We start from the raw sequence: 25,987 nt of genomic DNA on the forward strand, positions 1-25,987 counted from the left end.
TTTTGTTCCGCTTGGCTGCAAATTCTCCATACTGTCTCGTGTCCCTCCCTCTCTTCCACTGCGAAGAAAACCTCCCTGCAGCTCACAGCCCACAGCAAAGCCCCCCCCCCGCCACCCCCGATCTGCCTCCACCACCCGCCAATTCTCAGTCACGCAGCTCTGCACCAGCGGGCGTTGCTCGCGCGCGAGTTGTTTACCAACCGTGGAAGCGGCTCCCCGGATGATTCTCCGTGAACCTTTTAGGCCGGTGCCACTCGTGGGAGTTCAGGCTCACGCGCGGCATTTGATCGCTGATTGCGAGTAACGACCTTCATCATTGCGCGCCAGCGGTGCAGCCGCGGTTCGGGGGCGTTGGCGTCGGCGGTTCGCGCCGAGCGTTCCATTTTTGCCTCCGTCGGTTATCATTCCAGCGCCGCAGCTACCCGCGGTGCAAACGCAGCGGCGAACGCACGGAAAAAGCGGCCAAAAAATATGACGCTGGTCTAATTATCCCGAGATCAAGAAGGGGGGGGGGGGTGCTCTGCTGCTATGGATGAGCGAGAAAGGATTGGCTGCTCTTCCCGGGTGGTTCGAGCCGTCTGTATGCGCGAGCGTGCTGTCACGACCGCGCGCTGTTGGCATTCGCGGCACTGCCGCACAGCTCTTTGGACGCGGCATTCGGGGCTGTTGCCCACGTGTTGTGAAACACGACCGGGCGAATCGACCCGAAATCGTCCGTCGCGACGACCACTGTTGTCACTCGAGCCGCAGTCAAACATCGGCGGCGTTGCGCACGTCATTCGGGGCCGACGGTTTTCGTCGTTTCGCGCCGGCGGCCTCGCGCAGAGGATCTGGGCACTCGGCGGCATTTGAGACGAAGCCAAAATATCTCGACGCGGCCACGCCGCGCACGTACGCGACGAGATTACAAAGAGAACCCCGTGAGCTCGCGGGTTGCGGCGTGGGGGGGACACGCGGGGGAGTAGCAGCAAGGGGGGTCGAGGGGGAGCTGGGGGCGGCGAGTGGGCGGAGAGGGGAGCCGGTTTGTGGGGGGACGTGGGGGGGGGGACGTGGGGGGGGGACGTGGGGAGGGGCGGAGTGCACCCGCCAGATCTGCACGGCAGCACCCTCATCAATCCAAGCCAATTAATTCCGCAAAATCAGATGCGGCGCGCGGGCGCGATGCAAACAGACACAGATCGGTCATGCGCGCATAACCTGCGGACGCCTGGGACGGCGGGGGAGGGGGCAGCGGGGGAGGGAGTAGAGGGGGAGGGGACAGGGGAGGGGGGGACAGGGGAGGGGGAAGCGGGGGGGGGTAGAGGGGGGGCGGGGGAGAGGGTAGAAGGGGGGGCAGAGGGGGGGGGTAGAGGGGAGGGGGGGATAGGGGAGGGGGCATGGGAGGGGGCAAGGGGGGGCAGAGGGGGGGGCGTAAAGGTAGAAGGGGGGGGGCAAAGGGGGGGGGCGTGGAGGTAGGGGTAGAGGTGGCGCGGGTGGCTGTGCGCGAGGAGGAACGGCGCGCGCGCGATGTAGAGTAGCACCAACATTGATGAGAGAGATGAAACTAAGCGGGAGGCAGAACGTCGAAGCGCTGCGGTGGACGAGGGGCCGAGGCCCTTGGCGAGGAGCCGCCGCGGGACTCGCGAGGCGACAGCGCCGCCGAATTTACGAGCGGAGCGCGGGGCAGAGGGAGAGGAAATGGCGCGAGGTGCGAATGGCAGAGAGCAGCGACTGTGGGCTCGGTGGGGTGGGGGGATAGGGTGGGGAGGGGGGAATAGGGTGGGGGGAATAGGGTGGGGAGGGGGGAATAGGGTGGGGATGGGGGAATTGGGTGGGGAGGGGGGAATAGGGTGGGGGGAATAGGGTGGGGAGGGGGGAATAGGGTGGGGTGGGGGGAATGGGGTGGGGGGAATAGGGTGGGGAAGGGGGAATAGGGTGGGGAAGGGGGAATAGGGTGGAGAGGGGGGAATAGGGAGGGGGGAATAGGGTGGGGGGAATAGGGTGGGGGGAATAGGGTGGGGAGGGGGGAATAGGGTGGGGTGGGGGGAATAGGGTGGGGTGGGGGGAATAGGGTGGGGAGGGGGGAATAGGGTGGGGAGGGGAGAATAGGGTGGGGTAATAGGGTGGGGGAGGGGGGAATAGGGTGGGGGGAATCTGGTGGGGGGAGGGGGGAATAGGGTGGGGGGAATATGGCGGGGGAAGAGGGGAAATAGGGTGGGGGGGGGGAATAGGTGGGGAGTAATAGTGTGTGGGGAGGGGGGATCTGAGGGGTGGGGAGGCTGCTGTTGAGGCAAGGTCACAGCGAGCGCTGCTCTGCTCGCCGCCACGTGAGGGGCAGCGAGCCCGAGTCCGGCTCGTGGCATCGGCGCCGTGAGTTGGCGTCCAATTGCCGCGGCCTCCACCCCAGAGTCGCTGCCGACGATCGCCAAGCGGCAGCCACAAAGCCCCCCCCCCTGCCCGCCACACTCCTCGCCAATGTCACCCCCCACTCGACCAGAACCGGACTCGCCCACAACGTGATATTCTAGTGCGGCAATGTGGTTCACGGGCTGAATGCAAATGTCTGCTGCTGGCCAGGACGAGAGGGCTTCAGGAGAGAGTTCGTGTGGTTTTTGCCGTTCCTCCTCCTCCGATGAAGGAGCGCAGACTTTAGAGGTGTTTACTCCATGCCCGGCTTGTCTTTAATTTAACATTTATGAAGGAGAAACGCGCGTCGGCTTGCTGATGTTCTAATGCGGTTGATGGTTACACGCCCGTGTCTTTCGAGGAGGAATCTCAAACCCAGGAGGTGAGTTCCTTCTGGATCTGGGCGAGGTTCCAGGATGGTGACCGGAGCAGCGCAATCCCAAAGGGGGGGGGGGGGGGGAGATCGGGACTCGGTTGATGTTGGGGTAACCGGCCGGCTGCCTTTGGCAAGAAAACATGTCAAGTCCCTTGCAGTTTGCGTGTCTTGTGTGCAGAATATTCACCGAAACAGGGAGGGGGTTGGTGTCGTTTTTTAGTGTTTCTGGTTACGATGCGCATTGCTTGATCAGGTTGCACATGGACCGGGCTGGCGCGCAGTATCTGCTGCAGAGCAGCCGAAGCACCTCGAGGTCATTCCTGAAAGTTGCTGTTGTTGGGAGATTCAGGATTTGGTCGTTTCACCTAAAGGTTTTATGTGGGGCTTGAAGGTCTTCTGTCCATGATAACCTCTAGACTTCTTGGGTTGGGGTCAAAGCCCACTGGGCAACCACAAGGACACATCAAGGGCGACATCTGCTGCGTGATTGTTCAGGTGCAAAGCGTCTGTGGTGGTTTTGGGAGCATTTTTTAACGCAGACTCCAGAAACGGAAATGAAAAATTTAAATAAAATACATTTATGAAAATAACACCTCACCCCCACTGAACCAAGAATAGTCATCAGCACTCACCACACCACATCTACCCCACCACTCCTTACCACACCACTCTTCACCACACCACACCTATACCACCACTCACCACCACACTCACAACACCACACCTACCCCACCACTCCTCACACCACACCTATACCACCACTCCTCACCACACCACACCGACCCCCACCACACCTCACCACACCACGCCTACCCAACCACTCCTCCCCACACCAACCTCACATCCCAGCGCCCTTCACCACATCACCCCAATCCCGTGTACCGACCAAAACACCTCTCTCTTCACCCCATCACCATGACAGCCGATTCAGTAAACTCAGCCCTCACGCCCACAGACCCCTCCCTCCCTCACCCTCCCTCTCACCCTCCCTCACCCTCCCTCCCTCTCCCTCTCACCCTCCCTCCCTCTCACCCTCCCTCCCTCCCTCTCACCCTCCCTCCCTCTCACCCACCCTTCTCGCAACCTCCCTGGCTCCGCCGGTCCACAAGGGATGACGGATTATGCCGGGGATAAAACCGTACAAGAAATTTGCCAAAATGCTAATGCAGAGGCGCCAATCGCGTAGCACAGTGACGGCGACAAAGTCGTAATTACAGCGAAATTAAGGCTCGTTAGATTTAATTACTCTACATCCTCTGGGACTACGTTGCACAAATCCCCCACATTTTTTTTTACTTGCGGGAGGAAAAAAATATTTGCTCGACGCGAGATGGCGGTGAACGCGCTGCCGCCGCGGCCACCACTGCAGTGACGTCCGTGTCGGCGGTGTGTCCGTGGTGTGTTGGTTGCGAGTCGGCGGTGTGTCGGTGGCGTATTGGTGGCATATCGGTGGCGTGTCATTGGCGTGTCAGCGGTGCGTCGGCAGCGTATCCGTGGTGTATCGGCGGAGTGTCCGTGGCGTGTCAGCGGTGTCGGTAGTGAGTTGGTGGTGAGTCGGTGGTGTTGGTAGCGAGTCGGCAGAATGTCGGGTGTGTGTCCGTGGCGTGTCGGGTGTGTGTCCGTGGCGTGTCCGTGGCGTGTCCGTGGCGTGTCCGTGGCGTGTCAGCGGTGTCGGTGGTGTATCAGTGGTGAGTCGGTGGTGTTGGTAGCGAGTCGGCGGAATGTCGGGTGTGTGTCCGTGGCGTGTCGGGTGTGTGTCCGTGGCGTGTTGTGTGTGTCCGTGGCATGTCGGGTGTGTGTCCGTGGCGTGTCGGGTGTGTGTTCGTGGCATGTTGGCGGCGTATCGGTGGTGCCGGCTGCGCGCTTTCGTGTCCAATCGCCTGCGTCTGGGCATGGCTCTCCCCGCCGCGCTTCCAAGATTGGAAACCCAACTGAAAGCTCGGACCCCACTTCTGATTTCGTCTTCCTGCAGCGTTTGAATGACGATGATTACAATTATAGACCTGGGTTTCTTGAGCCACGAGATAAGCTCCTGGTGACGCCAATTGAAAACCTTCTGATGCCTCCATCGAAAGATCTCAAGTGCCAACGACGCGGCCGCGATGTTTGTTTTTGCGCGCGCCCACGGTTGCGGTGCCGGCTGACAGGGTCTCAAGTCACGCCTCCTCGCGTAGTCCGGAATGCATTCGTGAATTAATTCGCCGGGACAGAAATGGATATGGCAAGAACTACGACATGATGGGGGATGGACGATCAGAGAAGTGCGCAGTGGTTAGAAGACGAATACCGAGAGCTAAAAGGCTCCCAGCAAAAGCAGTCGCAACGAGAGTTGGAGGGAAACAGAGGCAGAGGACGCCCACGGTGGAAACCGAAGGCTCCAGCCAGGACGTAATATACATGCAGCTCGTCTGTGGCACACAAGACTAGTGGCCCATGGACCTCGAGGCCCCCGCAAAGCCTGGAATGGAAAGAAGTGTAATACTAATGCGTGTGCACGCGCGTGTGTGTCATGTGCGGTGAAGTGATTAGGCCGCACTTCACAGCTCGCTTATTAAGCGTTATGTAATTGTGCCTAGCTGTCATCTGCAGCTTTATAAAACTCGTGACGATGACGATACACGCGGAATACACAAGAGTCTGCGCAGGCGCGCATGAGCACACACGCGGCCCGTCATAAAAACGCCCACGCCCCGAGCTCTCAGCTCGCTCACGCACGCACACGCTCGCACGCGCACACACGCGCGCTCGCACCCACGCACTCGCATAATACGATTACTGGCGGCGTAACAAATTAGCGAAATGACGATAGTTACGCCGCTGAGAGAGAGAGAAGGCTGTATGCACGGCTCAACGTGCCAATCACCAGTCCGGTCACGCAGAGACCGGCAGCCTCATTTACACCCACTGCCGTCACCCCCCCCCGCCAACTCCTGCCTCCAAATAAAAACCATCGTCATCCAAATGGGGTTAAATTGCACCCAATTAAACAGGCAGCTAACCCGCTGCATGAACCACTTTTGGCATGCGGCATTGTCACATTCCATAATAATCCGCGCGGCTCCGTTGGAAACAGAAATCATTTAGGCATTAGCGGTGCGAGATGAACGCGACGATGCAGTGTGATGGACACCGAGAGGGCATTAGTTGATCGCTTAATTTAAGACATATTTAGCGCCGATGCCGCAGAGCATGAGACCGATCCCTAACACACGACCAACTAAAACGTCGCGATCGTTATCAGAATTCGCGGTGTTATTTACGCACGTGCATTGATTTTATTTTTTAATTGCCGGCGCGACATTTGGCCGTTTGGGAGACGGAATTTAATTCGTCACGTTCAATTCCAATGAAACGGCGACGGAGATCAAATGAAAATGTAATTGAATTCCATATTTGGGGGGGGGGGGGTGGAGGGAAAGTCGATGGCGCTGGAAATTAGCCGCGATAAGCAGCTGAGCCCCCAGCTGCCTTTGTCTCTCTCATAAGTAAAAAAAAAGATCCACATCGATTGTCACGTCGAAGAGGAGAATTGGTGACATCGAGGTCCCTAACGAACGGACAGCCCTCCCCCACAAGTGCTGCTGCTGCGTACGCAGAACCACTCCACGGGCCAATGCACCGACGCATCCCGCGCAACGTTCGCTACGGAATCCTGAACGCGCTCTCGTGAACAGGTACGGTTTTGATAATTGGTTTTTTACCCTTTTATCTGGCAACAAAACTGACACCTTTTTTTTTTACAAGAAGTCATGTTTGCATTGACCACAATACCTGCAGTCGTAATGCAAACAAAAAACATAACTCTGATTGTATGCACTGTCCTTGAAGTTGATTGGTCCACACCCGAGACAGCTTTCCTTAGAGCCTAGTCTCACATGGTGTTGGACCAGGTGACGCCAAAAGGCGCACTACGGTACGGTTTTGCTGCCCGGCCTCAGCTCACACATCGGTGACTGCGAGTGATATCTCCGGCGTTGACTCACGGAAAGTAACCAGCGTGGTGAAGTATGGTCAGACAAACCCCCGTGCATGATAAAGGTTTTTTTGGGGTTAGATCACGTAAATAGCCACGTGTTGACCCGCCACCACCCGACACAGCCAAATTAGTAACGTTTGCCACGTACGTTCCAATTAGTTTCTATTTTAGCAAACCGGTGAGTTGGAAAGTAAACCCACAACATTTACAATTTGAGTACGACGTTTAGCTGGTGATTACAACCAGCTCCAGGCGATTTTCCATAATTTATATATGTTTAAGCAATCTAACCCCCAAAAAACCTTTTATTGTGGATAATATTGGTCGCGAAAGCCTACGCGTTAAACCCCGGTGACCGGCAGGGCATGGGGGAAGGGTTTCGTCCAGCAGTGGCTTGACAATTGGCTGTAAATTATTATTACGGTTAATTTGTGGGAATGTTTCGGAGAGAAACGGGTATCGGTGGCCCCGTTTGCCCCACGGCGGTCTGGGAGACAGTTTTGTAAATAAACAGAGAAGAGGGAGCAGAGCGAATGGAGGCAGGTAAATAAATAAATAAAGGCGCAATGACAACAATGCGCGCGCAGCCTCGCCGTTCTGCCCCGCGAAAGGCGCTTCGTGCCCAGTTAATTGGTACGGACGGGTCGTGTGCACAGCGGGGAGATGGTGGGAGGGGCTGACACAGGCGTCACGGCAAAGACCCATTACTCATCCGCACCGCATCCGATCGTGGAGCTTGCACCGCTGAGCCGAGTCGGCGTCGGGAACGCCGTCGACCCCACACCCCCCCTCCCTCACTCCGTCCACGCAACCAGCCTCAGCGGCAAGTCTCCGAAGTTCACCAAAATCGCTGCTCGATCGTCATCTCTGCCGGCCGGGTGGCTCGGCGGGAGAGCGAGCGACTCGCAATCGGAAGGTTTGCGAGTTCAAATCTTTGTTGGGGGTCGATAAAATTGGTACCGCTTTGTGGGAGAAGTCAACAGTGGTTGTCTTCCTACGGATTTTTTTTTATTTTACCAGATAAGGCCCACTGAGCTATGTAGCTCTTTTTCAGAAGCGACCTGGCTATCACAAATGATAGCTCAACGAAGTGGCTTATCATGTGGAAATGTATAGCAGCCAAATAATCTAAATGCACGTTGAATCTAAATGTGGAGGGAAAACCCGGAGGACACAGCGAAAAATCAACACAACCACGGGGAGAACATGCAAACTCCAAATATGTAGGCGTCAAGGTCGGGATCGAACCCACGACCTCCTGCATATTAGGCGAGGCCGTTAACATCTCGCCACCGCCACAACAATAAGGAATTTCCATCACCAAGGACTGTGAACAAGAGAGCAGCGCCAATACCTCAATGCTCATTTCAGCAGGAAACCAATCTGACTTTATTGTTTGATTTTTGTAAGAATGCAAAGGTGCAGCTCTGCAATTGCCTGCTCACGTCACTGCTGGCGGTACAGTCTCCACTAAAGAGCCCCTGTAGAGGATATTTGGCCTACTCTTCCATGCCAGCCAGACGTCTGATTTGAACGACTGGTCTTAACGATAACAAAAAAACAGAATTTTGGTCACTACCTGATGATGCAGATTGGAACTATCAGTGAAACTTCGTACCCAATTGTTGAATCTTGTGTGGAACACTCTCCAATACACCGGTGTTCTGAAGCATGAATTAATTGGCTCATTAGTTGACGTGGCAACTGTATTAATTGGCTGTGTCGGGTGGATGAGGGTGTACGACACACATGTTGCTTATGTGATCCGACCCAAAACTCTATTATTGTAATATTGGTCGCAAAATTAGACTTACTAAAGATAAGCTATTCATTTTCTTTAATCATATTTCTTAGCCGGAGCTGCTTTGTTTACATTTTAAACGACGTCTCGAATTTTCTGGATTCCAAGCATTGGGCATTAGGGAAAATTGCACTTTGAGCTAAGCGCTCAGTGATTTATTTGCTGATGCGAACGGTGCCAAAAATGAAAACACAATTGCGACCCGCCACTCGCACTTTCGTGTCAACAGGGGGAAACTTGTCACGCAGCCCAGAGGACAACTGGGAGTGGAATATCACTATTCATAACAATGGTGAATGACGAGAGTGGCGTGATATTGTCACACGTCTAGACAACAAGGGGTCGCGATCGTGGCCGATGTCACGGTCACAATCGGGCCGTCACCCCCCGTCCGTAAATCCACAACTCACCCCCCACCCCCTCTGCGTGCGTGAACATTGTCGCATTGTCGCCCTTCTCACTTGGGCGAAAGCCGCCAGGATGCGTTACGTAAACGTCGCGGCCGCAATCCGCCGTGCTTTGATCCCCCCCGCCGAAGTCATCAGCGCCATCATCATCACTGTTGTTTCTCTGCTGCTGATGTTGTCGTCGCTTGTGCTATTGTTGTGATCGTTGATGTTCTGTTGTTGCTGCCACTATTGTTTTCTGTGTTGTTGTTGTCGTCACTGTCATTGTTCATGTGTTGTTATTGGTGTTGGTGTTTTCCGTATTATTGTCATTGTATGTGCTGTTGGTATTGTTGTTATTGTTCATGTGCTGTTGTCATTGCCGCTGGTGTTTTCTGCATTATTGTTGTTATTGTTGATGTATTGTTGTTGTCCCTGGTGGTTCTGTATTGCTGTTGTTATTGTTCATGTACTGTTGTTGTTGTTGGTGATTCTGCATTATTGTTATTGTTTATGTGCTGTTGTTATTTGTGTTGTTGTCGCTGTTGATTCTGTATTGTTGTTGTTATTGTTTGTGTTGTTGCTGGTGATTCTGTATTGTTGTTATTGTTTGTGTTGTTGCTGGTGATTCTGTATTGTTGTTGTTATTGTTTGTGTTGTTGCTGGTGATTCTGTATTGTTGTTGTCGTTGCGGCTACAGACGACCGAAGGCAACTCCCGCGCTTAGGAACACCCGCCGGAGCCTCGCACGCAATCGCTACGCCGCTCTGCAGCCGAGGCGTCAAAGCAGAGTAAATAAAACAAGATGATCTCCGCCGGTTTAATGATCACAAGCGGTCCAATTAGTTTCCGCGACAGCAGGAAACACCGGCCTAGAAGCGGACCGTGGCGGGAGCCACTGCTGCCGCTGTCGCCGATACCACCACCACCGCCCTGTGTATAATGTTGTTGTTCCCCCCGCCTTCCTCCTACCTCACCCACACTGCGCGACCATCGGTGGCATCGCACGAGACGAAGAACCCATCGGGATCTCTCACAGCGGAGCGGCGCGTATGTCACCCCGTGCACGTGAGGCAGCGGCCCTTCAAATGACCTCTGGTCCCCACACACCACCCACCACCACCCCCCCACCGCCCGGCCCATGCCTCAAGAGTGGTGTTTCGTGGCGTGACGATCAAAACCGATATTTAATACTCACAGCTGGAATTGTAGCCAATTTAGGTGCAGAAGTAGATTTAATGTGATGGGGTTATTTTGTGTGTGTGTGTGCGCGCGGTCACAAAGGCAGGCGGGCGGGCGGTCGTGGTGCTGGCCGCCCACCCCCTCGTGCGCCGTGCCGACCTTCATCGGTGCTCGCCAACAGCACTTGCCGCAACAATCTGGTTAGGCTATATGGGGGATCTTCGCCTTTGTCTTTTCGTCACCGGGTGACCACATTGAGAACTGGGGACCGCGATGCACGACACTTGAGAATCCAGTTTAATCACAGGCGGCTGCTCGGATTAAAAACCCAGGGCAGCCGTGAAAATTGTAAAGACGTTTCTGAGGACGGGGGGGGGAAGCCGGCCCCCATCCACACCCCCACCCACCCCCCCACTTTGGCGTGGCAGACTCCGGCACCGCGGCTCAAATTTAGGTCAGACCCCACGATGCATGCGCAGAGCCAGTGTTTGTGAAATTGCATCAAATTTGCCATAAACCCACGTCACCGCAATCCCCGTGACACATAATTACACGTCCGCGAGGGTGGGTTTGATGGGACGGGGGTGGGGAGCGGGGGAGGGAAAAGGGGGGCGATCGCTTTGAAACCCCGGGCCCCCCAACCCAACCCCCCCACCCCTCCCCCGCCGCTCCCCACCCTCCACTCAGCTGCGTGCATTGTAATGGGGAGTTAGGGGCTGCCTGAAGCGCATGTTGATTACATGGCAGTGTTGTTTCCCCTTCTGCGAAGACAAATAAGAATAAAATTACAATCGCCAGGGGACGTGCAGCAGCTACTCGGGTGAAAATTGATTTGCTTAAAGGCCATTATCTTTTTTCTTCCCTTCCTCCAAAACAGATGAAGTAATCTGGACGAAGCAGGCCGTCTCCGGACGGAGCTCACGTCACCATCGCCCGCGTACGTTCTTCGCCTCCCCCCCATTACTCACTCCGCGCCGCGTTGTATTTTTTATTCAAGCGCCACGGTGCGGACGCCCGCCCGCCCGCTCGCGCGTTCCGTGTTTCGGAGACGGCGAATCGGCGCGCTTCCATCACCCGGCACCTCGCCGACCGGCTCGCTCGCAGCCGCCAATTACCACGGCCCCCCGCTCGCCGAGCGACGACTGCCGCTGCACCTCCGCCCCCCCCCCCCCCCGGGAGGAGACGCCACGGCAACCGAGCAGCGGGACTCTCGGATACCCGCCCCTGCCGCCCCGACGTGGGGCACCGGCGCCCAACGTTGCCAAGGAGCTCACGGAGTGGAGATGCCGGACGTACGTACAGACGAAGAGACAGACGGACAAACACCGTGTCGGCCCTCGTGCGTTCTCTCTGGCCGTCCGCTTGTAAGTCACGGAGTCACATGGAGAGCGCGGCGGGCATGTTGCTGGCCGGCCGCCGCAGGACACTTCTCCTCGAAGGTTTTGTCGCCGAACGCAAGGGCGGGAATTCCGGCGACGGCGGGAGGGAAGGCCCGAGGCCCCACCGCAGGGTGAATGCACGGAGAGAGCCTTGTTTACAAAACCAGTCAATAAATAAATAAACCGCCCCTGCCGCCAGCATCCCCACTCTAGCCCAGGAACGTTGCAAATGACCCGCCACCCCCCTCCACCCCTGTACATGTACAGCCCCGGTGGTGGTAGCGGTGGTTGTTTGGGTGGTGATGGTTGCTTAGGTTATGATGGCAGCGGTGGTTTACATGGTGGTGGTGGTAGTGGTGATGGATTGGATGCTCGTGGTTGTTGTTTATGTTTGCCGTGGTTAGTGGTCCGTACCCTCTCCTCGTAGGCTCACTCGACGCCACGCTCCGCCGATCCAGGTGCCGCGGTTTCTCCACCTCCCACTGCAGCCACCGGGGGGATGGGGGGGAAGGGAGAAGGGAGCAGGATGAGGGGGGTGGGTGCGGGGAGAGGGACACACACACACTTGCGTGAGCACCCGAGGGCGGCCTGAGCTGAGCGGTGGGGCCGCGCGGGGTGGAGCTGTAGGTAGTGCTATTGGAGGAGGATGTGATCGAGGTGGAACCGGAGATGGTCGAGATCTAGGCGGTGGCGCTCTAGGAAGGCGGAGGTGTAAGAGGGAGGTGAAGACAAGAAGTGGTGGAATTGGAGATGGAAGGCGTCGATGTGGAACAGTGGGACGTAGAACTGAAGGTGGAGCACGTGGGGCTGGATCTGGAGGTGGTGTAGCTGTGGGAGATCGAGATGCAGGAGGTGGACTGGGAGGCAGTGGAGCTGAGGGTACTGGGATCGAGGTTCAAGAGCTGTAGGTGGAGCAGGAGGAGGAGCTGGAGCTGAAAACACAGGGAGCCTTTCTGCGCCAGAGATGAATTTGCAGGATCACAGTTGTGCTGGTGGTATCACTGCCGTCAACGGCGGCTAAATTCACTCAGCTCCATCAAGAAATCTCTTCCACCGCTGCCTCCGACGTGGACGACGACGACGACTTACAAGACTCGCGCCGTTTCCCGGCCAGCCGCTCGCCCCGGCTCAAGAGGCGCAGCAATTTAAACCCCCGTGGCAGCTGCGGCTTCGCTGTGACCTACGACCCTGCCTGCGGCGTCAAGCCCAACGGCGCCCGTGACCCTTGCCCTTGACCCTGACCGCGATCGTCTAGACAGGCTTGGCCGGCGAGGTTGTGCCGGAGGCCATTCTGCGGGAGACAGCCCTCACAAAAACCCACGGCAGCTTTCAAAAGCACGAGCGCATGACCCAGCGGTGCAGCCGACACATGTAGGCCCACAGACACATCGCCGAAAAGTGGTTATTGAGCAACATAATGCAAAGAGGACGCTTAAAATGTGCAGAGGCTTTCCCAACAGACAATCTCGTAACGAGACGACTCCACCAAACAAATCCCGTCCCCTTGTTCCCGCGCACATAATCCATTTATCAGACGCACGCTCTTCATCCAATCCACAACCCCCTCCATTTTTAACGATTGTGCCGCTAATTTATTGATGACGTAAAAATGTCAGGGCAGCACTGATTTAGCGGCGCAGGCCCAACTTGTCCACCGCGATCGGCGAGATGGGCGAACATTACCAGACACGCCGTTTCATTTGTCACGGGTGGCTCGACGCGTCACCCCGTCCGTGCGCGCTCGGGACGCAGGCACAGTGCGGCATTGTCGGACATCGGAACGAAGTCAACAAAAAAAAAGCTTCCGCGTTACGTTCCTCCGTTTTCTCCCGAATCAGGCCGTCTGCTAGGCTCGCTCACGAGACGAACCGAACCAAACGAAAGCCAAAGGGACAATCGACTGTGCGGTCGCGTCACAGGGCCCGCGCTTTGGGTCAAAAGAGAATCGCAACCACTCGGCCACCACTCACACCTCTTCCCCCCCCCCACCCCCGATGCTCACATCGCCTGCCGCGTCATGCAGAGAGAGGCACGGACACTAACGGCCGACGCGTTCGTGAATAATTCATTAAAATAACAAATAATGTTCCACAATCGGGCCTTAATTTGTCGGTGAATATTTCCCGGGTCGCTGGTCGACTGGGGTCGACACGGCCATGGCAAGAGAGGTAGACATGATGTTATATGGCGGGTGTGGAAATATTTTGCAGGGTCGCCCTCCCATAAAGACTGCTGAAACTAAGCCCTGACCTTAACAATCCTCATTATCATTAACATAATACAAATAATGAAATACATTAAATTATAAAATTTGCACATGTGAAAAGAGTGTTCAGAGGTCAATTCAACGTGTTGGCAAAGGTCACTTTCCATTAAAGTGTTTTTGGCGTAAAACGCGACCACGTGCCCATCGGCAACAACAACAACAACAGCAGCAGCAGTGGATTAGATCCCCAGAGGCTAGTGCTAGGCCGCGTTTCGGTTGCTCTGTCGAGACACGAAATCGTGGTCTGCAAGTCCTCGCGCCGTGCCTGGCACGCACGCACGCACAAAGTCACCGACGGCCCCTTTAGAGGAGCACTGTTAGCCACGGCCTCGCGAGACGGACGCGGCGTGAGGATAATGACACACGAAATTACATTCGCATTTAGACGCCGGGTTAGCGGGAGACGCAGCGCATTTCACGGAGCACTCAACCATCGCCATGCGACACGCGGCCACACAGAACCACGTGCTCACGCACACAATTACTGTCTGTGGAGGGTGGCAAGTGCAGCTGTGCGCAATATGCCACAGCCAAGAGCGATGCTTGGTACACTATGCGCAAAGGTTGCACGTAGATGGAGACTTGATGATGATGCAGGCAGTGATGAGAAGGAAACTGGCACTGTTTGGACACACGTGTAGGATGGACAACAACTGGAAAATTAAAAGTGTGTTGTTGTTCGGAATAATTGAAGGAACCAGAAAGAGAGGAAGACCTAAGAGAGAATGGCTTGAGGACGACATCACGAGAGATTGTTGGCAGAATGATGTAGCACTACTTGAGCATATTGGCACAAGACAGACGAATGTGGAAACATATGACGAAATAATAATAATAATGCAATTTATAAGGCGCGCAAATTTGCGGACGTAACGGCCGCAACTCAGAGGCGCGAAATGTGCAGTGGACACCTACTATGGGCTAACTGCCCATGTATAGTGATGATCATGACAGGGCAAGTGGTTGCTAACCTGCGGTCCATGGAATACCGGTGATCAAAAAGCCAGCGGAAGTTGCCCGCGGAACTGGTGCAGATACAACGATTCAGAGCAACAATTAATTCTGGAAAATGCGTGATTGGCGCGTGGTGGTTCGCGACGTAGTTTCTGAGGACTGGTGGGGATCCGTGGTTTCGGAAAGGTTGGGAACCACTGCTACAAGCTGTATCTAAGTGCTGCACGCTATAGGGTGCAGCTTTGAGCGGCATACTGTCAAGCAGGGATTTTGACTCAGTTTACGTGGATGGGCCATATAAAATTAGCGTGTGCTGGTGTGGTCCAGGAAAGCCACAGATCTCAGTGGGCTGCAGCTCAGTGGGCCACTCCATGAGTCTCAGTGGGCCACTCCATGAGTCTCAGTGGGCCACATCTGGCCCTTGGGCAGCCACTGGGACAAAAGCTCAAGAGATACGTCAATAACATACATTCATAAAAACCCAGCAACGTTTTGGGTAATGGCCCTTCTTCATAACGATCCTAGAGACACGTTAATTTGTTTTAACCCGGTGTGAGCTCAAGGCAGCGGGACAAATCCCATTTTGCACGAGTGACCTGGGCCACTAAAATGACAAGCAATGAGATCAAAATAAAGGACAACCAGAAAGCAAATAGAAATCGGTGCAAAAACAACCGCGTGGCAGAAGGAGGAGGAAGAAATACTCGAGTGGGGTACAAGCGCCGTGTGTGCGGGTGCTGCGCAAGAGAACGCTCGTTCATTATCCGCTCGTCACGAACGCGCAAAGGTCAAAAATAACGAATGATTATTTATTAAATTTTTTAAGAAGTTCCACACACCCAAACCGCTGGCTGCACACGCAAGGACTTCCCTAATCCTGCAAAACCACGCGCCGTTTTTATTTTCACCGCGAAGCGCCTGCGGGGTGGGAAGGGGGGGGGGGTGCGGTGAGGGAGGGGGGGGGGCCGCGGTAGGGGGGGGGGGTTGTGGGGGGAGACCCCGTCAAATCGGACACCGTTGCAGCCTCGGCCGACCAAGACGGCGGCGAGATTTGAGGCAATTTATGGAATGATCGACGCTCTTGTTTATTAATAAAGCCCAGGCGCCAGAGACTTCACAGGACCTCGCCACTCACCGCCGTGATTAATGTTTTAAACGGTGTCACTAACTAGCCCAAATTACAATATCACATTTTATTTGATTACAGGCACCGTCATGTTAATTTAACGATGCGTCACACACGCCGGCGTAATAAACCCGCGTAAACACCTCCCTTGAGTGCATAAAACTAAAATTATTTTACCTGCTCTCGACGCTCGTCAAAGCACTCAACGTCAGCGCGTGGCGGCACTGTGGCGGTAAGAGTGGGGGGGGGGGGGTGCACGGCGACGGAGGAGATGGAGCGCGTTCTCCCCGATGACCAAACCCGGATCATCCAGGTTCCGATCTATCGCCAACAATACCCCCCCCCCCCCGATCATTTAGGTAGGGGGGGAGGGGGGGCAGAAAATGTTCTCCCCATTCCTGACCACTGCCCGCCGTCTACTTTTCCAGGATATTAGGAGGCACAGGTCCAATGTGGTTGGCGTGGAATTAAATAAGAAGGGGAGTGGCTGTGTGTCTTCCAATTCTCTCCGTCCCCCTCCCACCCCCTCTATCATTATCTCTTTGTAGCCCAGTGCCTGGGCCCCTCTGCTCGCAGTGGGCTCCTGTGCAGCTGCACCGCCTGCACAGTCGACTGCCACGCCGCCACTGCCTTTTCTTTGATTCACCCTCATCGCCAACGAACCCTCGAGCAGCCGCGCCGCGGGATCCCTAATGACAGGCGAAGTGTTCCGGGTGTGTTCGGTGTGGGGGGGCCTGAATGGAATTGGGAGAGGGGGCGGTTGTGGGGGGGGGGGGGGGGCGGTGGTGGGGGAGGTCTGGAGGGGGGAGAGGGGTGGGGGTCTGGGAGCCCGAGCGGAGGGCGTGTATTTTCCGTGGGTGAGCGCCGGGGATCCATCGCGACCGCTTCGATGACGACGACGACAACGACGACGACCGCCGGCGCTCTGGACCTCTCTCTCGGTCACGCCCGCAGCTCGCTCCCCGGGCGACGCCAGCTCCCGGACAACGCACTGCCGCTCTGTCGGCGGAGGGGGGGGGGCCGAGCGCCGCGCGCGGCGGTTTGGAGATTTCCCGACGGCGCCAATGAAAATATACACTGTCGATTATTTATTTATTTGGGTTTTAACACGGGGAGCGGGCGGTCGTTAAAATCCGAATATCTGTCGCGTTCACAACACGCGTCACCTTTATATTTAAAATATGAGGCGCAGAGAGGGAGACAGAAAGGCAGGTGTGCGGGGAGGGGGGCAGTGAGGGAGGAGGGGTGAAGACATAGAGAAAGCAATATCAAAGACAGAGATGGAGACAGAGATCAGAGGGAGAGGAGAAGCCAGGGACACGCGAGAGGGGAGAGAGGGGGAGAAGAGAGAGTGCTCCGTTTCCGAGGCAACGCACACGGCCGTGGCATACCGATGAGAAGGCGCTGCCAAGCGAGCGTGCTCGCACACGCGCGCACACACATGCGCACACACGCACGTGCACACACGCGCACACACACGCACACACACACGAGCATACATAGGCAAACATACACATGCGCACGCACACATATATTAGAGTCAGTGTCGACACAAGCAACATTATATACACAAAGCAAGAGCCAAGGAACACAAAGCAAGGATGGGTAATGGCACAGGGAAACACGGAAACAGAGACAGGGAGACACAGGAGCAGAGCCACGCGGGAGACACAGGCAGAGGCAGGGAGACACAAGGAGAGGGAGACACAAACAGAGGCAGGGAGACACAGGGACAGAGGGACAATGAGAGGGAGACAGCCAGAGGCAGGGAGACACAGGGACAGGGTCACATGGAGACAAGGAGACACGGAGACGGGAAAAGGCAGGCACACAGAGAGACACGAGGACTGGGGAATCAATCACTCCTCCCACACGTAGGTCGTGTCATGGGAAGCACGCTGGATTTAACCGCGGCGCTCAGCGGATGCACATGGCGCGTGAGCTCATTTAGACATCTAAATACAATTTAAAAAAACAGCAAATAGCCCTGAGATTAATAGCGCTGGCATGGAATAGCTTCGTAAGGACAAGTGTTGCATCACGCTAGCTTTAATAGAGCTGCAGTTTTATATCAATTCAAATATTTTGCATAGAATATTGCTCGAGATTGGACATTTAAATTCTACAACGTACACAGTATGCATTGATGCAATGCCAAATACAGCCGAAGACCAGCTATCATGGAGCAGCGGGTGGAGAACAGCTATTCTGCTCTTGTGTATGGCAGCAATATATCGAGGAGCTAAATGTCAATGTCAAGGTCTGCTTGCCACGAGAGGGGTTCAGGAGAGAGTTCGCGTAGTTCTGCTTTCCCTCCATATTGTCCATAGTTTCGGGCTGGATGACCACAATTGCACTCTGGCTCTTCTAGAATTAATCTCCATGTGTCTCTATGCGTCTCCATGTACCTCCGTGTATCAATGGGTTTACGACATTGTCCGAAGATGTGGCTTGCATGCCAGCAATCGCACTACTTGCGGCTTGCGTCTTCAACTTTCCACTTGTGATGGAGAGACGGTGCGCATCGGCCTGGTGATGCTCCGATGCGGTTGACGGTCCTCGAGGAGGAGGAATGTCAGAGTCGGGAGGCCTGATGTTTGGGTCTCAATCGAGGTGTTTATTCTGGACATCCGCATTGCCCCACTGGGTGTGGTTCTGGGATGGTGACCGCAGCAACGCGACCCCAGAAGGAGGATCGGGTATTGAGCTCAGCGGCGAGGAGCATTGTTGAGGTCTCGGTTGATGGGTCGGTGGTTGCCGGTGTCAACTCCCTTGCAGTTTGCAGGTCTCTGCGGCTATTTGGTGGCAGAATATTCACGAGAACAGGGAGCCATGGGGCTGGTATCAGTTTCAGTGTTCCTGTTACAATGTGCATTGCAATATTTAATTGTGCATCTAGCAGATTTGTGAATGAGCTCCTGGATCAGGCTGGAGCGCAGTGACTATTTAAACTATTAAAATATGTTTATTTTACCAGGTAAGGCCCACTGAGCTAGACAGCTGTTTTTCAGAAGTTACCTGGCCACAAATGATAGCTCAACGAAGTGGCTTATCACATGGAAATTCATAGCAACCAAATACTATAAACGCACGTCGATTCTAAATGTGGAGAAAAAATACAGAGGACCCGGAGAAAAATCCACGCGACCACGGAGAGAACATACTCCAAATATACAGGCATTAGGGTCAGAATCGAACCCACGACTTCCTGCATACAAGGCAAGGCAGTTAACATCTCGCCTCCTCTGGTACTGAGTAGATAATCAGTGAGAGGGCGGCAGTTCAGCTGAGGCACCCCAGGTAATTCCTGCACGTTTCTGCAGATGATTTTTGATTTGGTCTTTTCACCGATCTGTTTTATGTGGGGCTTGAAGGTCAGCCTTCTGTCCACGATAACCCCTATATATATTGGAGTCGGGTCATTGCACACTGGGCTACTACAGAAGGACACATCAAGGGTGGCATCTGCTGCACGATTGTTCAGGTGGAAAGCACGTGTGGTGGTTTTGGAAGGACTTGGTCATTGTCCAGCGACGAAAATACGCTTCAGCTATTAGGGTATTGGCAATGTTCTCTATGTTTGTGCCCAGTGCAGCAAGGGCTATGCCATCCAATGAACTTGCAAGATGATGGGCATGGCAGGTCACTTATACACGGTGTTAGCGATGGTGCTATTACCGAGCCTCGAGGGAGGGCATTGCTCACAATTCTCTTGCGGCTGCGTTTACCAGCGAGGTGTACCCTGGCAGTGCGGTTGTTGAGCATTGCAACAGAAGGGTGAACAGAAGAACGGCTCTGATAATTTGGGCCATCTTCCACAGCAGGCCATGACGTCAAACGGTGTCGTAGGCAGCAGAGAGGTCAATCATATCTGTGGCGGGTTTCTGTTGACGCTAGACACCAGCTTCTATGAGGGTAGTGAAGGAGAACATCTATAATGTAACAGCAGGTCTATGTTAGAACTATCGTTGAACAGCAGATCTATAACGCAATCGCTTAGCACGAGAATTGCCACACACAGAATTATCACGAATATAATAGCTGTTGTCGAACAGGAGCTGTAATACAGCAGGGCCAGTATGGAAGGAGTGGGAAAAAACACAGGGTAATGAAACCGTCAAGAACTTGAGGAGGCAGAACAGCCATCTTCCTTAACGGATGCCGACTACAACATGGAATTCAACTCTGTTAACGGGGCAGCATCGTCACAGCACGCGGCTTGAGGTTCCAAAAAATAACGTCAATGAGGAATGTACCACAGCCACCGGTGCTGCACAGGTATTCGCTGAGAGAGAGAACGACTGAGAGGTGCCAGGAGGAGGAGGAGGAACCACAGACGGGAAAGGCAGCAGCAGCCACCTAGTGAGCCGGAACTAAATCCCCCCCCCACCTGCCCCGCAAGTTCTGCGGTCCTCTGTATATGTCAAGGTGTTATCTGCCAATTCACGCGTGCACATGTGGGAAGAAACCGGAGCGACCGGAGAAACCCCACGCGGAGGCAACACTCAATCCCGTACAGATGGAACGGGTGGAGTCCGCGTTAATGCTGCACCGCGTTCTCCCGGAGAGACAGGATGTGGCATCACCTCGATGCCCACATAAAGAGAGCTTCCCAACATTTGTGCGATGATCCGCCAACCCTCGCTGCCTCCACTGCGCTGGATGGCAAGCTGCCACGTGCGTAGCCACTAACCGCCCAGCAAATATATTCACAGGAGAGCAGCAATAGGGAGAGGATGCGTTGAGAAAGAGCTCTTGATTAAACGTTTGAGCAGAATAGTCTAAAATGAATGTCAGAATGTGCGTGTTTGGGGGTGTAGGAACGATCCGCATACTTGCAGCGCGGACACGGGCAGAGGAGGATGCTGGGAGATTTGAAGAGATATGAAACATGGATTTGGAGAAGAATGGACGTGATGAGCTGGACAGATATAATAAAGGCGAAGGAAGAGGTGCTGAGGATAACACGAGAGGAAAAGCACTGTGCCCGAGAGAGGGAGAGAGAAGAACTGCATTGAGCGCGCAGTGAGAGGGGCGAGAGATTGATGAGTCGTTGCGAGGGCTGAGACGAGGCCAGGGTTTGAGGGATGCATGGAAGGTGGGACGACCACGGGGCACTGAAGAGGGAGATGAGGTTGGATGAGCTGCAGAATTTACGAGGCCATAAAGAGAAGAGCTGAAGACGGCGGAGTTTGAGAAAGTAGTGCAGAATATATGACTTATGCCCGGTGCGTGTAAGTATAGACAGAATACATACTGGATGGAATAAAACAGCGGCATTGGAATAGAATAATGCACAGCCTTTTGTCAATACCACTGCTGGAAGCCGTGCCAGGCATGGCAAGTTCTTTGACTATACTTTACCATTCTGCTCAATGTGGATTTGTGAAGAGTAGAGGGAGTGTGGGTTGGTGGCTGGGGTAGGACCAGTTCAGATATCACTCACACTGAAGGTGCCTGTGGCCGGGAATCAAACTCAGGCCACCGGTTCATATCAGAGCACACAATCCGCCGTGCAACCACTCAACCATCAAATAATAATACAAACACAATGACGGCATTTCGATGGTATAGTCAGGAAGCTGGGGAACGCAGCCTGCAGTCAGGTGGAGTAACGTTCCAAAATTTCTAGGAGGCTCAACCAGGACACACGATGGGCTGGTAGCCACTCCCTCCATCAGCTCCGCCCACATTTATATATCCACGCCCAGTCAACCACCAGCCCACACAGCGAGCAGCCTCCTCTTTGCTCTGACATAGGCCTCACCCACCCTGCTCAGGTAGCTCTGCCCATTACTCAGGTAGCCTCGCCCTTTGCGTGGATCATGAGGCAAAGCATGTGGCCAAAATTAAAAATCTCGCAAAAGCATCGGAGGGAACACCGGAACAGCCTCTCTGAAACCACGGGGATTGTCCCGGTTCAAATGGAGGCATCTGGTGGTTTTAACCGGGATCCGTCGTGCGTGGCGTGGCCGCGTTTAGCGGACGGGGCAGAGTGTTAAAAGGTCCTCGCGCCCCCCCCGCCACCCCCGAGTGAGGAGCCATCCCTCAGTGTCGCGAGTAAAAAGGTCACAGCGGAGCGCAGCGCCGCCACCGCCACACAGCGCAATTACGTTGGTCACGGACGTGGCACCACCTCCACCCCCCTCCCCGCTCTCGAGAGCCTCGGTGTTCTTCCGGCCGTGGCGCGAGGCAAGACAGCCGCTGGCGAAGGACGGAGCGATGCGGGGGCAATGACCGCTTCAAGCGGTGCGAGTTTTATCGCCGGGAAAGATACACCAGGCTCATTTTCTCCCTACTGGAGTAGGTGGCTCATGACTCGCAGTAGTCACAGCCCGAGTGGAAGACATACTGGATGTACTGTGACAGGTGCAAAAATAGCTTCCAGGTTGCTGACCAGAATGGACTCCGATCAAATTAATCCTTGAAAAGATGGCAAAGCAAACGGTCTGCTAGCCCAGCGAAAGAACCACGAGCAATGCCAAGGGGGGGTGCCATAGCAGAGCGTGGGTGCTAGGCTTGGGAAGGCCGAGAGTGTGCTGCTGCCCTTTCACCGATGGGATGTTCTGCACCCTTAAGCGCTGTGATTTAAATTTGAACAGCTGTTCTGTCACCCAGCACTTGTGCCTGCTGCTCTCTCTGCCACAAGCCCTGCCACCCCACCTCACACCCCCCCCACACCTCTCCATGACCCTGTGCCGGTTGTTAATTTGTATCGGAAAAATCGTTCCGCTCGCCGCCTCTCATCTTCTCCTCCTCCCCGTGGCACACGGATGCAGGAGGCTTGATCATTTTTTTTAATCACGGCACGGAAAGCACTGGAGCCGGAGTCCCACCCGCCTGTGCGTGCCTTGCATTGGTGCCACGCCAGTGTGAACCAAACAGCGGGAGCCCAGTTAACGAGCGGAGCTTAATCCGCCACCCGAGCTGTTAGCGGGCATCACAACACGTGCACCGCCACTTTTGTCAACCGGCTGGAAAAACGGCTGCCGGGAACAGTGCTGTTGCACTCGGCCTCGCACCGCCGCGCCGAGACGGGGGGTGGACAGGGCGGTGGTTAAACCACGCAGGGCGCGCCGCTTCTCGCCAAGGTCACAAAGCGGTTGTTCCACCGCGTGGGTTTTCGTGCTTGCGCTGTACGAGTGTTCGGATTGCGTGGCCGCGCACTGAGCCTCTGTTGCCGTGGCTGCTCTATGAACCAAAGCTCCCGGCACAACGAGGCGAAATGTCGGACATCGGCATCGCGACCTCATGGGTTTCTCCGTTGAGACACGTTGCCAAACGATGCGCGGTGCAGCCCGGAAAGCACGTTGCAGAGCAACGCCCGGGAGGTCACGGGCTGAGAAAACTTGCAGACCCAGCCTGGGGCTCGTTGCCCACACGCCCAGCTCAGCTACGGTAATAGCAAGGACAAATATTTGGACCCTGCGGGAGGCCATAAAATAGTACATAGTGTCTGCTTCACAGTGGAGGTCAACGGTCCCGTGGCCACGTGTGCCGGAGGAAAGGTCAAAATTTGCCAAACGCAAAAAATGATGCCGCAAATTACTTAGCTGGGAGAATAATAGACAGCAGCATCGTCCCCTACGGCGAAACTACTGCAGCCTGGTGCCTCGTGAAACACAGCAGCAGCGCCTCTTTCGGCGACAGTCGCCTTGCTCTGTGAGAATGGCGCGAACACCGAATGTACTCGTGATTTGCTTTGATATGTAAAGCGCGCAGACACTGCTGGTGGCAGGCACTTCACTCGAGCGGACAGAGTTGAGCCACTTCTTTGATGCAATGAAGGTGCAGTTAACTTACAGTGTATTGAGATGCAATCGTAAGCATGACGCACAATGCAATCGTATTAATATTATCTTGGTAGTAAACCACAGTAGTCAAAATAAACGTTATTTCGCCAGCAGATGGGAAGACAACACAGAAAGACAAATTGCATGCAGTCAGACTCATGATAGGATGAAGTCACGAGTTTGATTTCAAATTGGTTCAAATAATACAAAGACATCATTAACACAAATCTGAACAATAACCAACATAAAAAACTAAGGTTAAATTGGGCATTGAACTAGAAATAAATAACAATCAAAATCAGAATTTTAACGTACGTTTACAAAATGAAAAAAATATCCTAGAATACGCATCCGATCTTGTCGAATCCAGCTTGTTGAAGGCAGTCGCGAGAGAAAAGATGATCTCACTTGAAACCCAAACGGAGGCAACTGCCACGGTGCTGGTGGCTCGCTAACGCGCACGCCCGACACCACCACCGATCTCTTATTATCGCATGCGCCAGCCTTGTTAACGAGATCCCAGATTAGAAAGGTGGCGGTGGTGGGGGAGGCGGGGAGGGGGGTACTGGGAGATAACGAAGGGGGGGGAGGAGAGAGGGTGTAGGTTGGAGGTCACGAGGCTTTGAGCTCCGTGGCAGACGCTACCGCTTGCTCTGCCCACGGTGCCAAATGGGCAACCGCCCAACAAAGTCGCGTTCGCGCGTCTCTCCCGAATGTCACAAGATGATCGACTTAATTCCTGCGCGGCTAAGAGGCACGCCATGTGGGCCCTAACCCCGACGTAACGCAGTTAAGATGTTAACGCTTTTAATTTTACAACTGATGCGGCGGCAGTTCGTTTCCTGCATGCGCCGCCGACAATGGCAACGCGACCCTAATGACAGCCTGTGAGTTATTACAGCAGAATCGTGGCAGCCGCATCGAGGGAGCCAGCCTGGCACGACAGCTAACGGGGGGGGCCGCTAATTCAGCACGAAAAAAAATATATATACATTAAAAAATAACGAAACCCATCGGAGAGGGCCACTGCTTCCCCTAATTTTTCCGCGATGCCAGCGATGGCGGCCGCGTCGTCACAGCTGGTGCCGCAGCCAAGATGGAGCCGCGGAGCGAAGCGCGGGCACCATACGCCCCCAACGCCGCTCGGTCCGCCCGCTCTTCCCGCTCGCGCGCACGCACGCACTCGCTCGCTAACAACGGCGAGATTGTATGCAAGTGAGGCACTACACCGTGCATACTAATCACCCGCAGCCCCCGCTCGCTACCGGCGACGGTTGTTAGCGCCCTCCCTGCAATAAGCCTGCCCCTTCTGAGCCCCCCCACCCACCCGCCGCCTGCCAACCAGCGCTTCTCTAATTTTTTTTAGCGCGCATAAATACGACGCAGCGCGATCAACTTACCAAATTACGCTGCTTAATGAGGAATTACTCCGCCGTCGGCAGGAGGCTCCGCTGGCCGCGATGGGCACTGGGCGCCGTGCCGTTGCGGTGTGGAGCGGGGTGGTGGAGCGGTGTGGAGCGGGGTGGTGGAGCGGTGTGGTGAGCCGAAGGGACGCTCGGCAACGCGGGCCAGGGATACCAGTTTGGCGCGATCGCCTGTGTCAGTGGCGCTAGAGCGGGTGACGGGAAGGATTTTTCATTTGTGTTTTTCCGATCATTCCGTCTGTCCGTCTCACTCACCCGACCAACCAACACGTCCCTGCACTCCGCCCGTACCACCACCACTACCCCCCCACCCCATCAAACCCCCCGCCACCCCCACCACCACCTCTCCTCTAACACCCACGCACGCAAAATATGCCTCGCGCATCTCTCTCCCGCACCCCACGCGCGAGCACATGCATGCCCCCCCCCCCCGGCCCACCTCAGCCCCCCCCACCGCCCCCGCCTCCCCACCACTCTGGGGGCGCCGGCTTCTCGGGCCCGTCAAGCGGGAGGCAGCGTTCGTTTCGCGCGACCGCCGTGCGACTGCCGCGGCGCTGCCGGGGACACCGACGCGCCCCTCCCCCCCCCTACCCCACGCTTCACCGATACGATTAGAGGAAGCGCCGAGGCTTGGCGGCGGCCAAGGTGAGGCTCGGGACGGCGAGACGCGAGCGTGGAGCTCGGCACTCCGCCGTCTCGGCGGCGTTACGAGCGGCGTGCCTCGCTCCGACCGGACCCCTCGCCGTCGCTCCTACCAGTGGCAGGAGCGTGGCGATATTTCGGGGGGGGGGGGGGGGGGGGAGGTGGTGGTCACCGTTTAATGACGGAAACGACAGGCCCAGACGCGTACCCCCCAGACGGACGGCCTTTCGCTGACGCGGACAAATTGCTTGGCACGCACATTGAGGGAGCAACCGTCAGTTTTAGCTCGGTGAATTT

At 55.3% G+C, this 25,987-nt stretch overlaps 1 protein-coding gene across 1 annotated transcript in view; it reads right to left on the reverse strand.

The window, feature by feature from the left end:
* The window catches only part of TNRC6C (trinucleotide repeat containing adaptor 6C), a 99,019-nt gene that overhangs the window by 65,413 nt on the left and 7,619 nt on the right, over positions 1 to 25,987 (reverse strand). The window contains exon 5 of the mRNA XM_078881268.1: positions 11,900 to 11,967. Within this exon, the coding sequence (XP_078737394.1) occupies positions 11,900 to 11,967 (68 nt within the window). The remainder of the gene's footprint in view (positions 1 to 11,899; positions 11,968 to 25,987) is intronic.

Source organism: Lampetra fluviatilis, chromosome 1 (genome assembly GCF_964198595.1).
Source record: "Lampetra fluviatilis chromosome 1, kcLamFluv1.1, whole genome shotgun sequence".
Taxonomy (NCBI): Eukaryota; Metazoa; Chordata; class Hyperoartia; order Petromyzontiformes; family Petromyzontidae; genus Lampetra; species Lampetra fluviatilis.